Source organism: Populus alba, chromosome 2 (genome assembly GCF_005239225.2).
Source record: "Populus alba chromosome 2, ASM523922v2, whole genome shotgun sequence".
In the NCBI taxonomy this organism is placed as follows: domain Eukaryota; kingdom Viridiplantae; phylum Streptophyta; class Magnoliopsida; order Malpighiales; family Salicaceae; genus Populus; species Populus alba.
Genome location: NC_133285.1, coordinates 4,162,650 through 4,177,460, shown reverse-complemented (window position 1 = coordinate 4,177,460; position 14,811 = coordinate 4,162,650). Strand labels below are relative to the sequence as shown.

Here is a 14,811-nt window from a genome sequence, read left to right as displayed (position 1 = left end):
AGACAATGGGGCTTAAGCGTGTGCAACGGCTACTGCCCACCACGTGCCAATCGTGGAAGACATGAGTTGAGCTCAGGTGATAGGGCCCTACCTGCCATTCGGGCAAAATGAATGGAATCCAAGCTAACAGGTCACTCCTTTTTTGCTTTGCAAGAAATGAAAGGGAAAAGGCAGATAATTAAAAGAATGGCAAAGATATCATCATGTGCATTTCTTGATGATAGTGCAATATATATTCCAAGTTATAAATAGGACACACTGGCTTTATAGGTCGTAACAATTCCATCTTTCTTGCATTACAAAGTTGCTTTTGGTTCTTTCTTCAATATATACCTCTCCAATGGTGATTGTTGATAGCAAGAAACCTGGGGTTTCCGAGCTGGTTATCCCCAAGGACCAGATCGTCATCAACTCCCATGTTTGTGAGCCGCGTGAGGGAGACGACGACGACGACGACGACGGGGTGGATGTAGCGCCTGCTGCATAATTAACTACATAATTGGCATCATGGACATGAGAGGATTCTTGAGCTCATGTCGACGTTGGTGAGGAAACCTGCGGTATTTTAGGATGCGCATGTTATATGTATACAGACATATATATATATATATATATATATATGCTGAGTTTACTTTGTACTAGTATGAGATGCCGAGTAACATTATAGTATTAATTGTTTAAGGAAATTAATAACACTATAATCATCTCTATAATATTACATGTTATTATATGATATCTCTCTCACACACAGTACCCCACTCATACGCGGGCACACAGCCAGCTTATATAGATCAGTCCACGAAGATGCTTACTTAGCTTGGCAATTACGGGATGGCTGGCCATTTATCAAGTTCTTCCATCGATCTCCTATAAATACCAGGGATTTCTTGTTTAGTTATCAAGAAAATACACCTTGCTATTAATTCTGGAAAATTAGGGTTTTTTGGAGATATTGGGGGTGACGGCGGGCCAACGCTTGGCTGTACTGGCGGAACCCTAAACTTCTACTCCATAATAATTCCACATGTTGATGAGCATGTTACAAATAAATCCAGATTTTTTTTATTATTTTCTTGGCTTCATTATATATATTTGCAGCCGCGATTTCTCATGGGTGTGCTATTTTGTGAATATGAGGCATCTGGCCCTGACTGTTTTTGCAGTATGTATGGCCTACTCATTTTTAACACAGCAAATCGAAGGGATATTATGGATATGGGAGCCCTAATTTCTCCTTATGAAACAAAGAAATATGTAAACATTTCGAAGTGCATAATTTTTTCTATAAGCACATCCTCATCACACTTTTCCATTGCAATTTACTTCTGTCTTGCAGACTTTCTATGTGGTTGGTTCCTTCTTGTTTAATTATGCCATCAAACGCCTTCATTTTAAATTTAATTCAAGGAGTTTTCATTCACAAGATTCAGCCTCTCGAGGCTCTCGAGATAACAAAAGGTACTTAATTAATATTTTAGGGTTTCTTCTCCAAATATGGGTTAGTAAAACAAATTGTTAGAATGAAGACAGGAAATCATTCAAAGAATTCCAACTATTTTTTGAAGCAGGCCTGGTATCATAACAAAGCAGAGAGAGCAGATCAGTGAGATCGATCATGCGATCCAAATTGTACCTCGGAGGCCATCAATGGTGGAGAATTCCAGCTCCACATGTTTTTCCTTTTGTTGTGTGTGTGTGTGTGTGTTAAGTACATTGTTAAGTGATTATATTTTCTTTAATGATCATTATGGGTAAAGTAATCTAGCTACTAATCAAACAAGTTTCTTTTGTTTCTACTGATGATCATTGCTACTTTACTTTATCACCCCTTTTATTTTGCTTCATCAGAAGATGGAAAAAAGGTTGCAATATTTTGTCTTTAGTAGATCAAGATATATAGTTTTACGAAGATAAAAAAAAAAATAAAAAAAATTAAAAAAAAAAAACCTGATGTAGTATGAAGTAGACAACTTACTTATCGGAAAGTGAATCCTTTTAAAAGGTAAATTGCAGATAAACTTTTTTTTTAAAAAAAAAAAGTTTATGATGTTTAGTTTTATTATGAGAAATCAATTAATTGGAAACTTACAAATGTTTAATAATTATGGCATGTCATGATATGAAAGAGCAAGGAAATAATATTTTTTAGATTTTAAATTTGTTAATGTAGTAGATTTTTTTAATTATTAACTTAAAAGTTACTTTTATTTATAGTATATGCATCGAAAAAAATTTTACTTTATTATTTCATTGTTATGAATAATAAGTTGAAAAATATTTTTTAAATACCTGATATATAATAAAAAAAAAAACTGATTAAAAAATTGAATACTTGACATGAAAAATATAATCACAACTTGAGTGAAATATATAACATAACTTGATTATTATATTTTATAAGAAGTTCTACAAGCTAAAACATTAAAAAATAATACAAAAGAGCATGAAATAAATTAATGAGGGTGAGAAGTAATGCGGAATTAAAAGAAAAGGAAGAAATTTTTTTACTATACAATAAATGATGAATAACAAACTTCTAATAGTTTAATTTCACACTTAAAAAAATTAATGAAATCAAAAAAACTTCAAATTGGATTAAACTTTGCTGTAGTCTTAAATTATTCGAGAGATTAGCGTTGACCTGATTGACAAACTAGTGGAATGATGGATTGCTAATATCTGGAATTGGTTGATGAGTTGACTTTGCCAAACTTTCTTGTAAAACTAGTTCTATGTTGGAATGAGGGATTTTTCGTTGTTTAAGTTAGTAAAATATAAGAGGGAAACAATACATAAGAGAGTAAAGAATTTGGAAAAATATATCTATGAATATTGTGTGTTATGTATGAACTTCTTGGATAATTGAAGGTTGCTTGTTGTTATTGGAATTGTTGTTTGTACGTAGTCATAAATGAACTTGAATTTCTTGAATGATTATATAGTAATTTGTGGTATTAATTTATATAAATTTTAGTTATGTCAATTTATCTCATAAAGCGTGAAGAATATGGTATTCTCGTGATAAGTGGAGTTAAAATACCTCGGGGCAGCTACAGAAAAAAACGAATACTGTTAGTAAAAAAATTGATGCTCTTGATTATGGTGCGTCGTTACCCATTAATGAAGAGATTAGTACTTAGCAAGTATCTTTGTGATGCCATATGGGTAGAAAGTGACCGACCATTTATGAGAAAGGAGGTGCCCTTCTCTGCGTAGAAGATCTTTTGTGCATCGATGGTTGGTGCGTGACAGTGTTCTAACATGTCAGAAACTAAAAAATATACTGAGGTGCGTGCCCAACAAGTATTAGTGGCCCAAATAGTTTTGAGAGCAGGCCATTTGGGCTAAGAGGCAGGTCATTTGGGCTAATTAGGAAGGCATCATATTGTTTGGGCTGGGTCGAACGTGTGGAGAGTAGCACGCCATTCGAGCTAGCCATGAGCTGTCATGAAAGTGGATTTTTTTTACGCACCATAAAAAATATATCATGAATTTTAAATAAAATTCACCCACAAGGATGAGTCGAGTGATTATAATTCTATTCTCCCTTCTTAAGCACCAAAATAACCAAACTATAAAAATCAAAACTCTCAAAGTTATTTTATTCCATAACTAAATATTGAATTTGATGAGGGAAAGTTGTTTGAAAGAAACCATTTGAATTTAAAATATATAAAGAAAAGATTGTCACTTATAATTCTTTAATGTTTAAATCCGTTACAAAAAAGACTGTCGAGCGACGCCTCCTAGCCTAGCCTAAAAAACAACTGCCTGAGCTGGGTTCAGGCTTGTAAGAACTAAACCAGAACGAGTCCAACCCTGCTCAAGAGAAACCCAGCCCAGAAACTATTTTGGAACCCCGCCGATGCCAAGTTGCCAGTTTGCAAAATTCCGCCACTTGATTATTGGTACGTGACAGTACCTGCCTTACGTGGAAAGTTTTAGGACCATGTTTCTTCTCCTCCATACCTCGCTCTGTTAGCCAAACAAATCCTAGATAGATACGGTTATGACAAGCAGTCTTTGATTTACTCCTATCTCAGTTCAGTGCTTTTGTCCTAACTTTATTAAATACCACACAAGTTCTTGAATTAAAGAGGCCCCATCACTATGGCTATGGCTATGAACGTTAGTAGTGCATGTTTTTGTGTTTCAAGTAATAGGAGATCAGTCAACAGGGTGAGAGGTGTTGCCTCGGAGGATTTTGCTGCTTCGAAAATAAAGGAAGATAAGGTGCAGTTGGGTGGATCTGATTTAGAGGTTACCAGGCTTGGAATTGGTGCTTGGTCTTGGGGCGATACCAGCTACTGGAACAACTTCGAATGGGATGGTACGTACTTCTGCTGCAAAATCTTAAATTACTGATCACTTTTTTTTTTCTTTCAAAAGAAAACAACGACGCCTTTATCATGACTAATTTTGCATTAGACACTAATGATTTTGTGTAATACAACTACTAACGTTTTGGTGTTTAAAAATATGCTGTCTCTGAGAATTGCCATGTTCTTTTCCAATAACAAATTGTGCTGGTTTTATGTTGGATTTTGCTGCTAAATATGGCGTTGTTGCTCATTAAACTATGGATACATTCAGAACTCCCCATCTGTTTACGTTTGCTAATTTCCCCAACTTTATATGTCTGTGTTTGTAACTAAATTGTTGTCTACATTTCTTCTCCATGAAATATGTTAAGCGCTTCCTTCTGCTTTGCAATGATGGCAGATAAGAAAATGAAGGCTGCTAAAGCAGCTTTTGATACAAGCGTTGATTGCGGTATAACTTTCTTTGATACTGCTGAAGTTTACGGCTCTAGGGTGAGAAGTGGATGCTATTTTCAATTTATTCTCACTTTACATCAATGGGAATTTATGGACATCATTGTGCATTTGGCAGTTCTCATTTGGTGCCATAAATTCAGAAACTCTTCTAGGAAGGTATATTATTGCAAATGGGTTACGATGTCCATCTGCTATAACGTTACAGCATCATTGGTTTTCAGCTTAGTTTACTTATCATCTGAACTTCACTGGTTGCTTGAAGATTTATCAAGGACAGGAAAGTAAAAGATCCTGAAGTGGAGGTCGCTGTTGCAACCAAGTATGCAGCTTTGCCTTGGAGGCTGGGACGTCAGAGTGTTCTAGCTGCCCTTAAGGAGTCCCTCAATCGCCTTGGACTTTCTTCGGTAGAGCTATATCAGCTACATTGGTATGAACTTTACCATGCTACGTGATTTCAGTCTGCAACTTTTTTGACAGAACATACCACTTATGAAGTTTTTGTGCTGGTCTCCAGGCCTGGAATATGGGGAAATGAAGGTGGCTCATTTGCTACATCATTGTTTCATTGAGCACTTGACTGGATTTATCTAAACACACTCAAATTCAACTCAACTATGCATCGTTCTCGACTGCATATAGCTAGCAGAACTGAATTTTGATAGAACTCAAACACCTTTAGATTCAGAAGAAACTTAGTTCAATGGAAATTCTTTTTCAGGATATATTGATGGTCTTGGGGATGCTGTTGAGCAGGGGCTTGTGAAGGCTGTTGGTGTTTCCAATTACAGTGGTAAGTTCCTAATTCCAGCAGTTTGAACTGTTAAAAGGAATTTTAGAGTTTGATATATTTGATTATAAACGAATCTTGTCTTTTTTTCAGAATTTATATATTTTATTATGCGTGATGATATTTTTATTTCTTTAATTCAGAGAGCCGACTCCGTGCTGCTTATGAGAAGCTTAAGAAAAGAGGTATTCCACTGGCTTCGAATCAAGTGAATTACAGCCTTATATACAGAGCACCTGAGGAGAATGGTGTGAAGGCAGCCTGTGATGAACTTGGGGTCACTTTGATTGCATATTCTCCTATTGCTCAAGGTGGGTTTCTCATACTTGCTTCATGCTCTAAAACTTCTCTCGGGTGCTCTATATGCAATTGTAGGTGTTCCTGGGGTTCAGCCAGGACTAGAAAGTTGCAGGTTCAAGACCTAAGAATAGTCAAACTACATGGTGGGCATAAAAGGCTTATATTCCTTATTAAATTCTTGTTGTCTTCCAATGTTGTGCTGCTAGTCACTAAAAGTGCTTTGGCTGACAGGGCAAGCCAGTCACCCACCTGAGTAGCCTATTATGCTTAGCAGATAATCATTTCAGCTTTTAGAAAGAAAGTTCAGAAGGGAACCAATTTGATTTTGATTTCTAGTTCACCAGATAATGGATATCAAGGCTGGAATGCTTACAAGAGTTAAAAAAAAAATCCATGTTCATCATTGAAATAATTTTGTAAGCTGCTTATTAGTCACAGTTTCTTGACCATCATTATATATGCCATCTTTTCTATCTGTGAGAAATAATAAACCTTTGGAACCTATGCAGGTGTTCTTACAGGAAAGTATACACCAGAAAATCCACCATCTGGTCCTCGAGGCCAGATTTACACTCCTGAGTTTCTAACAAAGGTAGTGACTAAAAGTTAATATATATATTACCATTAAATCCCAACTCTATGGCTGAAACATCCTTGTGTTCTGCAGCTCCAACCTCTGTTGAACAGCATCAAAGAAATAGGACAGAACTACAGTAAAACTCCCACACAGGTTCATCCTTGTTCTTTTAAAGTCTTTTTACTTATTCCGTCTCCTTTCCATCTTGTTCAGCAGAAGCTACATAGTTGTTGTTTAGTCATAACTAACACTAATTTATCAGAACGATCAATGCTTAAAGTAAGGTTTTGATCTGTATAGGTAGTGCTGAACTGGCTAGTAGCCCAGGAGAATGTTGTTCCGATCCCAGGGGCCAAGAATGCTGAACAGGCTGAGGAGTTCGCTGGTGCACTTGGTTGGAGACTCACCAGTGATGAGATCAACGAGCTGCGCTCCTTGGCATTGGAGATAAAACCTGTAATCGGTTTCCCTGTTGAAAAGTTGTGAATTGGCACAGGTAACAGCAAAATCAGATGATCAAGTAGGACGAAAGAGGGGAGATGAAGAAAGTAGGAATATAAAGAGATGGTGGACGATGAGATTATTTTTTAATTTAAGGTCCTAAACCAGCCAAGAATATTCAAAATTAATAAATCATTGTCTCAAGCTCTCAGCTGGATAAGGGTGCCATGGAAATCGCAGCAGAGGGACTGGATTGAACAATTTGATTGAGTAGAAGACTGAGGAGGCGGGCGTCATGTTTCCTTTTTTCTTTCTCCTCTTTGTGCTTCGGTGTAAGTTGAATGCGGTGGTGGTGCCGAGGTAATTCATCTGGATATTGGCATAGTTGTCTTCACGTTGTCACTTTAAGAACATGATGTGACATCAATTGATAAAAAATAGAGTGCCTTCCAATTATTATCTTACAGAAAATCCCTTCCTTTTCTTTTTCTTTTTCTTTTTCTTTTTTTTGAAAAAAATCAATGCTTAAACTAGAAAAACTTTTCGTGTGTGCGTGAAACGCATATAATAGAAATTGGTAGTTGTTGAAAAGAAGGAAGTACTTGGAAGAGAACATGAAGGGAGAAACTCTATTTACAAGTATTTGTTTGGAAACGACATGTATAGTGTTTTAAAAAATATTTTTTAGTTAAAGAAATGTTAAAATAGTTTTTTTTTAGATTTTTTTACATTGTCACATCAAGATAATAAAAAAATCTAAATAAATATCAGTTTGATGTTTTTATTAAGTTAAAAACAATTTAAGAAATACTTTGAAAATTATGTTGAACTCAAAAGCAAACACCCAATAAATATCACTATATTCTTTCGGTGCATTCTTTACTCAATTTAAACATTTAATTTGGTTGTGTTCTCACTATATTCACCACGAGTCAAAAAAAATTAAGCATGAAAATGATTTTCAAGTGACGCAGTCATGTTTTAAAATGGAAGAAAAATGGATATTGAATAAGAAAAACCGATGTAAAATGATGAAAATAATAAATAAAATAAGCTAAAAAAATAATGACAACTCGTGTCAACACATTAAATTTGTAACCTGAATCATTTGACCATAAGCAACAAATTTGAAAAAACATTCAAGCCTGGTTTTTAACTAATCGAACGTTAAATGATGAAATTGAAAAAAATTAACATATAAAACAAAAAACAATTTTAAGATAAAGAAGGCTTAAGCCCACCTGACAAACCCATGGATTATGTTATGAGATCAGAATAATTCAGTATAAAATAAAACAAAAAAAAATCATGAAACTCGGTTAAAAAAAAACAATGTCGAATTATGAGATGAAAAAAAAATCAACCCCAAAAAAAATTGATTCCCCAAACCATTTGAATGGAAACACCAAATTTGGATTAAAAAAAACATGAAGGTCAATTCTGAACAAATCAAATATTAAATGATAAATTTAAAAAATATCAACCACATAAAAGGATCTAAAAGAAAAAACAGTGATTAAAAGTCAAGAAAAAAAAATCCAAACCAACAAAGGTTAAACCGTTAAACACACGAGTCAGGTTATAAAATATGAATAACTTTATAAAAAAAACAACAAGTCTTGTTTTTTTTTTTAAAAAAAAAAAACATCGCTAAAACAAGAATATAAGTCTAAAAAATGGTGTGAATCCATGTGTCATGTTTGATGACTTGTCCTCTATTTAATCATCGAGCAATGAGATTAAACAAGAATATAAAAAGAGAATGATGATTTGTACTCAAATATCCTCAACTATGAGAACTAGTTTGAAATTATGAATGTCCAACATAGTATTGGAGGGAGGAGAGAGGGAAGATGAAGAAAAAAAATTATTGGCATCAAAATCGATGATATTTTGCACACCAAGAAGGTTCAAACGTTGTTGTGGAAAAATGAAATCTAACCACCTAATAGCCTCGCACGTGTCACACAAATGACACAAAGGCTTTTCAAGTGTACATCGCATTAACATTTTTTATGTAAGGGTATAAAGGTCATTTTATTGAGCATTATATAAACAAAAGGATGCTATTTCCCCTTTTAAATTTTAGAATGTCAAATAGATCGCTTTGAAATTACTTAATTACCCATAATAGAATGGTTTTTAAGGGAAAAATAGATATTTCACCGCAAAGCCTGAACGAATAGCTAATTCCTTTTATTTTTTATTTTTTTCCATTCTAGTTTCCTGTTTTTCAATTCTATCCTCTCCTAATAAGTTATTTTGTGACATTTAATTGTATTTAGGATAACGGATTTGAAAATACTTTTAATACATGTTCTGGTTATAAAAAACAAGGTAGAAAATAAGATTTTCAAAGTTATTAACGTCTTAAAATAGTAAAATTGTTTAAAATGATAAATCAGGGGCATTGGATAATATCTCTAATCAATAAACACTGCTACATATTCTTTTTTGAACTCTTGATTATAAAAAAAATATAATTTATTTTAAACATATTTTTCTAAATTATAACAATAAAAACTGCCAATTACAGCCTAAATCCAACTATTCCAAGATCGCAATACAATTCCGAATCCAACAAGCCACACCACTGATGATCAGTTGTACACTGTTTATAATTGTCTTTTCCTTAGTCAATAAAATCACCCTATTTTGATAGGTTAATATTAAAAAATAAAAAAATATTTTAATATAATTTTAAATAATAAAATACACTGAGCAATAATTTCTATCATATTTTTATATTTAATTTTAGGAGTCGTTTGGTACTGAGATTGAATTTTTTTTTTGTTAAAATTTAAATTAATTTTTTAAATATTTTTAGATTATTTTAAAAATTAAATTAAAAAAATAAAAATATTATTTTAAAAAAATAAAAAAATATATTATTTTAATATATTTTAAAATAAAAAAACCTCTTTACAAACAATATCTCCCATGTACCTTCTAGGATTTTCCGAATCCCCTCTCTCTCGAACTCATATTTTAATTTATAAATCAAATTTCCAGTCAGCCAAATTTTCAACAAACTAGCCCCCCTAAAAAATAAACTCACTGGCCATCTGCCACGTGGGATGCGGTGCAAGTAACTGCAGATTAAAAAATGAGTTGCGTTGTTGCACAATCCTTCCCCTAACTCTCTTAGTCTGTGTCATGTCCTTGTCTTTCTAACTGGGAGTTAAAAACAGACCCTCCTCTACCTCTCTCTCTCTCGGGCTAGTCCATTCTCAAATTTCTCTTTACAAAGCTTTCTACAGGAGTCATATTGGAAGTTGAATTGGTTTGGCCAGGTGTGCTTTGATTTCATTTCCCGTATGTTTCCTACTTGTGTGCCTTTTAAAGTCCACTTTGTTTGATTCTCTCTGCTTGGTTTCTCTTGCAGGCCAGAAGAATGTCTCTTTTTTGCCCCTTTTATCTTCTCCTCTTTCGACTTTCCTTTTCTTGACACAACTATTTGTGGGTCTTCGAGTTTCTGTAGTCCTTCTTCAAAAGACTGCACCTTTGTTTTCTTGAGGATTCTCCAATGGGTCTTGTTTTCAAAAGTTTCCCTCTTTGACTGGTGCCGATTTTGTCTTCTTCTTTTTCAAGCAGGGTGCTTCGTGTTGCTGATTCTTTCTTTCAGTCTGTCTTTATGATATGCATACAGTTGTTGATACTATTTAATTCCATTTCATGTTTATTTATTATTAATTTACTTGTTGGTGTGTTACATGGTTTCTCCTCGTGTTTTTTTTTTCTTTTTTCTTTGACCATTTTATAAGACTTAGATAATGACACAGAGCATCATCCCCGTTAGACTGATAATAATTATTAATACCTTTTGTCAAATATTTTAAACTTATCTTCTGTGTTGTGTTTAACAGGATATCTGTGTCTTCTCAGCCATGAATCATTGCATTCCTGATTGGAATCTTGACGGTGATCTTCCTGTCTCCAATCAGAAGAACCCCATAGAGTGTGTGCTCTATCTAAATTTTGATAATCTGATCTTCAAAGCATATCTATTTTTGTAAAGGTTGTTGATTTTGGCTGCCCCATTTTTTACCTTTTGCAGGCCAGACAATGAGCTAGTAGAGCTGCTATGGCGAAATGGGCAAGTGGTTTTGCACAGCCAAACACAAAGAAAACCAAATCCTCACGTTCAAAAACATGATTCACCAACAGTAAGGGGCTATGACTCAACTCTGAATTCAAGTCATTTGATTCAAGATGATGAGACAGTTTCTTGGATTCATGACCCTCTTGAAGATTCCTTTGAAAAGGAGTTCTGTTCCAATTTTTTCTCCGAATTGCCACCACCGCTTCCTGATCAAATTTCAGAAGAAAAGTCGGCTAAATTTGATGCCTCGAAAACTTCACATCAGCAAAAACAACTCAACAAAACTATGCATCCAGCGGTTCCTGAATTTCCAGGAAACCCAATGCCCCCTCCAAGAATTCAAGTCCAGGAGCAAAATCATATTAGTGTAGGAGGATTTGGTAAAGCTGTTAATGTTAACTCTTCTCAGTTCTCAGCTCCCCTAAAAGTGGGTGATTTTAGATCTTCAAGTCGACAATTTGGAGGACAGGGGTCTCGAGATTTTTCACAAGGAGAGGCCAGGGAGTGCTCGGTGGTGACAGTAGGGTCAAGCAACCAAACTCCACGTGACCGTTTCCTGAGCCGTGCTTCTGGTAATGCTATTGAGACCGGTACAGGCTTGTCTGCCGGACCCTCCATAGATGATTCACGAAAAGTAATCTCCCAGAGCGAGAGAGGCAAAGCTGATCAGACACTTGATCCAACTGCTACTTCATCCTCAGGTGGGTCAGGTGGTAGTTTTGCTAGAACATGTAAGCAATCTGCAGTACCTGGTCGTGACCAGAAAAGAAAGACCATGGACGCGGAGGAATCTGAGTGCCAAAGTGAGGTGAATATACAAACTTCCTCTCCATCTGTCAGTAATTATGTTATACGTTGGATGATGAACATGAATTGTGAATGATATAGGATGCCGAACTTGATTCAGCAGTGGCAAACAAGCCAGCCAAACGATCAGGATCTACCCGCAGGAGCCGTGCTGCTGAAGTGCATAACCTCTCAGAAAGGGTAGGAATACCTGATCTCGTTGCATTTCGAGATTCAAGATTGTATCATTAGTTACTCAGCTGTTGTCCATTTATATGCAGAGACGGAGGGATAGAATTAATGAGAAGATGAGAGCATTGCAAGAGCTCATACCTCACTGCAACAAGGTCTTCTTTTCCGATCTTCATAGTTCAAGTTTTACTATCGATCTCTGCTACTCTTTTCTCTGCATGTATAAGACATTTTTTTATCTAATCACCTGTTGTTAGCCCGAGATTTTTACCGTGGCATGCAGTGTTCGAAAGAAAAGGCTTAGCATATTTATGAAATAATGGTTAAATAAAGAAGAAAAGTTAAGACGGATCTGTGGCAAGTGAATAGAGGATAGCACTGCCAATGGGATTTTTTAAGGGAAAACAGGAGTAGATGAGAGCAAGTCCACTGATGCGAAAAATGGGCATGATCACCTTTGCTTTTTGAGAATATATACAGCGATAGTGGCATAAAAGTTGTCCAAATTTTCCTGGTTTTTAGCCAAAATAATCAATCAAACGCTTTTAACTTAATTATTCCATAACAGGAGTAAATCAGAGAGCGCATTGTCTCCATACTTTATTCTCTTACTTAGAAAATGCTCCTTGTTCTCTCAAGTTAAGCTTGTCCTAATGTTACAGACAGATAAAGCATCAATGTTAGATGAGGCAATTGAGTATTTGAAGTCACTTCAATTACAACTTCAGGTTTGGTAGAGATTCTTATAAAAATCAAAGTTTGAGCTTATCATTCTTCTTTCAATTCAAATCCATTGACGATTTTTTGGGGTTTTTCAGGTAATGTGGATGGGAAGTGGGATTGTCCCAGTGATGTTTCCAGGAGCGCAGCATTTCATGTCCCGCATGGGAATGGGAATGGGTCCGCCTCCTTTGCCTTCTATGCAAAATCCTATGCATTTGCCTAGGGTCCCACTTGTTGATCAATCCATTTCTATGGCTCCCACACAGAACCAGGCAGTAAGCTGCCAAACTCCAGTATTGAACCCAGTTAATTATCAAAATCAGATGCAAAATCGTACTTTCTCTGATCAGTATGCACGTTTCATGGGCTTTCATATGCAAGCTGCTTCTCAGGTTTTGTGATTCACCTCGTTTCATGAGATGATCATCTGTGTTTATGGCTTTTCAATAATGTAAATTGCTTTATGATCTCGTAATCAGAAGAAAAAAAAAAAGTTGTGATAATAGTGTTGCTGCATTGGTTTGGTCTTGCAGCCCATGAACATGTTCCGGTTTGGCTCGCAAACAGTACAGCAGAACCAAATGATGGCACCACCAAACAGTGGCGGTGGACCCTCGAGTGGTGGAACTGCAGCCAGTGATGCTCCTCCGAGTGGCAAGACGGGTAAGCCTTTCTATTCTCTTCACCTTCCAGGGAAAAATAATTTTAGTTGCTAGGAGTAGAACATCCCAAAGTTTTGAATTTCTCGACGAAGAATTCCCTTGAGTCCACTCTATACGGTGTCTTTGCTAGACCAAATTCGGCTTCCTCGAGTGATTGATAGTGATGCAACTTGAGGGCATTAATTTGATGTGAGAGAAACAAATACAGCCATTTACTAGCTTATCTTTAATCGCCATCCTTTCATACAATGAATGGTCTAAAACCTACACGAGTGAGGTTAGCCACAAAAATCTTTTGTCATTCTGCACTACTTACAGTCATCTTCCATGGCCTCCACTAGTTCCCTTCCCGCCGCGTGTTTTCTTGTTTTACTTTTTAATGAGAGTGCACTCCGCTTAACTCAGCTAGTTAACTCAGCTGGCATCAGCCAAGTGATCTGCGTTCAAATCTGATTCACACCAGAGATAAGGAAGAGAGTCAATCAGTCACAGTAGCTCAAGGTCCAAAGGCTTCCCTGGGAGCTGAAAGGAAAAACAATTTAATGCCACAGTGCCCCCATCATTTAAAGCTGATCTGACAGATTTTTTCTCGTCGATGTGAACAGGTTAAATGGCGATATGTATTCTGATCGGGTGTTTCTGGTCCCCTGGACGGATAAATTAGGAGAATTGCAGTAGTGTGGATGCAACTTCCTGTTGGATATGTGAAGCATTTAATTCCTCACCAATCATCTGCCTACTACTGAAATAGATGCATTCATATTTTCTCAGTTCATGTCCCTGAAATATAGCTGTTACAATTTTCTAAATGTCTCCCATCAACATCAAACGTGTTTTGTAACCATTTTTTATTGAATGAAATAGTTACGTGTAAGTGTTGCCGCTGATGGGATGGAGACAACTCGCATGCATTTATATATATATATATATGCTCGCGCGTGAGGGAGAGGGGCCATTAGTTCTCCGGTAAAATGATGAGAATTTCCGGTGAGACTTGCATGCGCTCCTCCTCTTCTGCCGAGAGCAGTCTGTCCTGGCGACTGACAGAACATCCTGGCAAAACAAAAACGGTTTATGCTGTTTCACAAGCTGTACCTATGCAAATGAGTCACTGCTAAAAAAAGAATAATTCAGATGCCGATTTAGTAACAGTTTGTGTATATATCAGTCTTTTAATATTTGCAATAGGTTATGGCAACGCAAAATATGTTGCTAAAAAAATGTAAATGATTTTAAAAAAAAAATTAATATATTAAAAATCAGTAATGAATTTTCCATTGCTAAAATTCCATTCTTTTTCAAAAGAAAAGATTAGAATTAAAAGAAAATGAAAAATAATATTGGTGCAGAAAAATAATATCGGTGCATGCATATCTTAGAAAACAAAAAAAAAAAAAACTCAAGCAAGCATTATACCAATCTCACGATAAAAACCTTTTATTCTAAAAAAAAAACCTTACCCC

The 14,811-nt window shown here is 35.6% G+C and overlaps 2 protein-coding genes across 7 annotated transcripts; both read left to right on the top strand.

The window, feature by feature from the left end:
• The first annotated feature begins 3,915 nt into the window (after positions 1-3,915).
• Positions 3,916-7,388, top strand: LOC118049226 (uncharacterized oxidoreductase At1g06690, chloroplastic-like). Of its 2 annotated transcripts, XM_035059167.2 has the most exons (10): positions 3,928-4,330; positions 4,723-4,814; positions 4,894-4,934; positions 5,041-5,205; positions 5,293-5,315; positions 5,497-5,568; positions 5,709-5,876; positions 6,375-6,457; positions 6,533-6,595; positions 6,743-7,388. In XM_035059167.2, the coding sequence occupies exons 1-10, from the start codon at positions 4,111-4,113 to the stop codon at positions 6,926-6,928; spliced, it is 1,113 nt and encodes a 370-aa protein (XP_034915058.1). In that variant the 5' UTR covers positions 3,928-4,110; the 3' UTR covers positions 6,929-7,388. The 2 variants fall into 2 exon arrangements, with proteins under 2 accessions (XP_073263439.1, XP_034915058.1); XM_073407338.1 differs by lacking the exons at positions 6,375-6,457; positions 6,533-6,595; positions 6,743-7,388 and adding an exon at positions 6,097-6,345 and having other exon boundaries at positions 3,916-4,330; positions 5,709-6,008.
• A 2,636-nt stretch (positions 7,389-10,024) lies between these two features.
• LOC118049225 (transcription factor PIF4) lies at positions 10,025-14,233 on the top strand. 5 transcript variants are annotated; one of them, XM_035059164.2, is made up of 10 exons: positions 10,025-10,176; positions 10,269-10,445; positions 10,750-10,841; positions 10,941-11,793; positions 11,874-11,972; positions 12,053-12,118; positions 12,626-12,691; positions 12,782-13,078; positions 13,220-13,349; positions 13,954-14,233. In XM_035059164.2, the coding sequence occupies exons 3-10, from the start codon at positions 10,771-10,773 to the stop codon at positions 13,956-13,958; spliced, it is 1,587 nt and encodes a 528-aa protein (XP_034915055.1). In that variant the 5' UTR covers positions 10,025-10,176; positions 10,269-10,445; positions 10,750-10,770; the 3' UTR covers positions 13,959-14,233. The 5 variants fall into 5 exon arrangements, with proteins under 5 accessions (XP_034915055.1, XP_034915053.1, XP_073263872.1 ...); XM_035059162.2 differs by having other exon boundaries at positions 10,269-10,478; XM_073407771.1 differs by lacking the exon at positions 12,626-12,691 and having other exon boundaries at positions 10,269-10,478.
• The last annotated feature ends 578 nt before the right edge of the window (positions 14,234-14,811 follow it).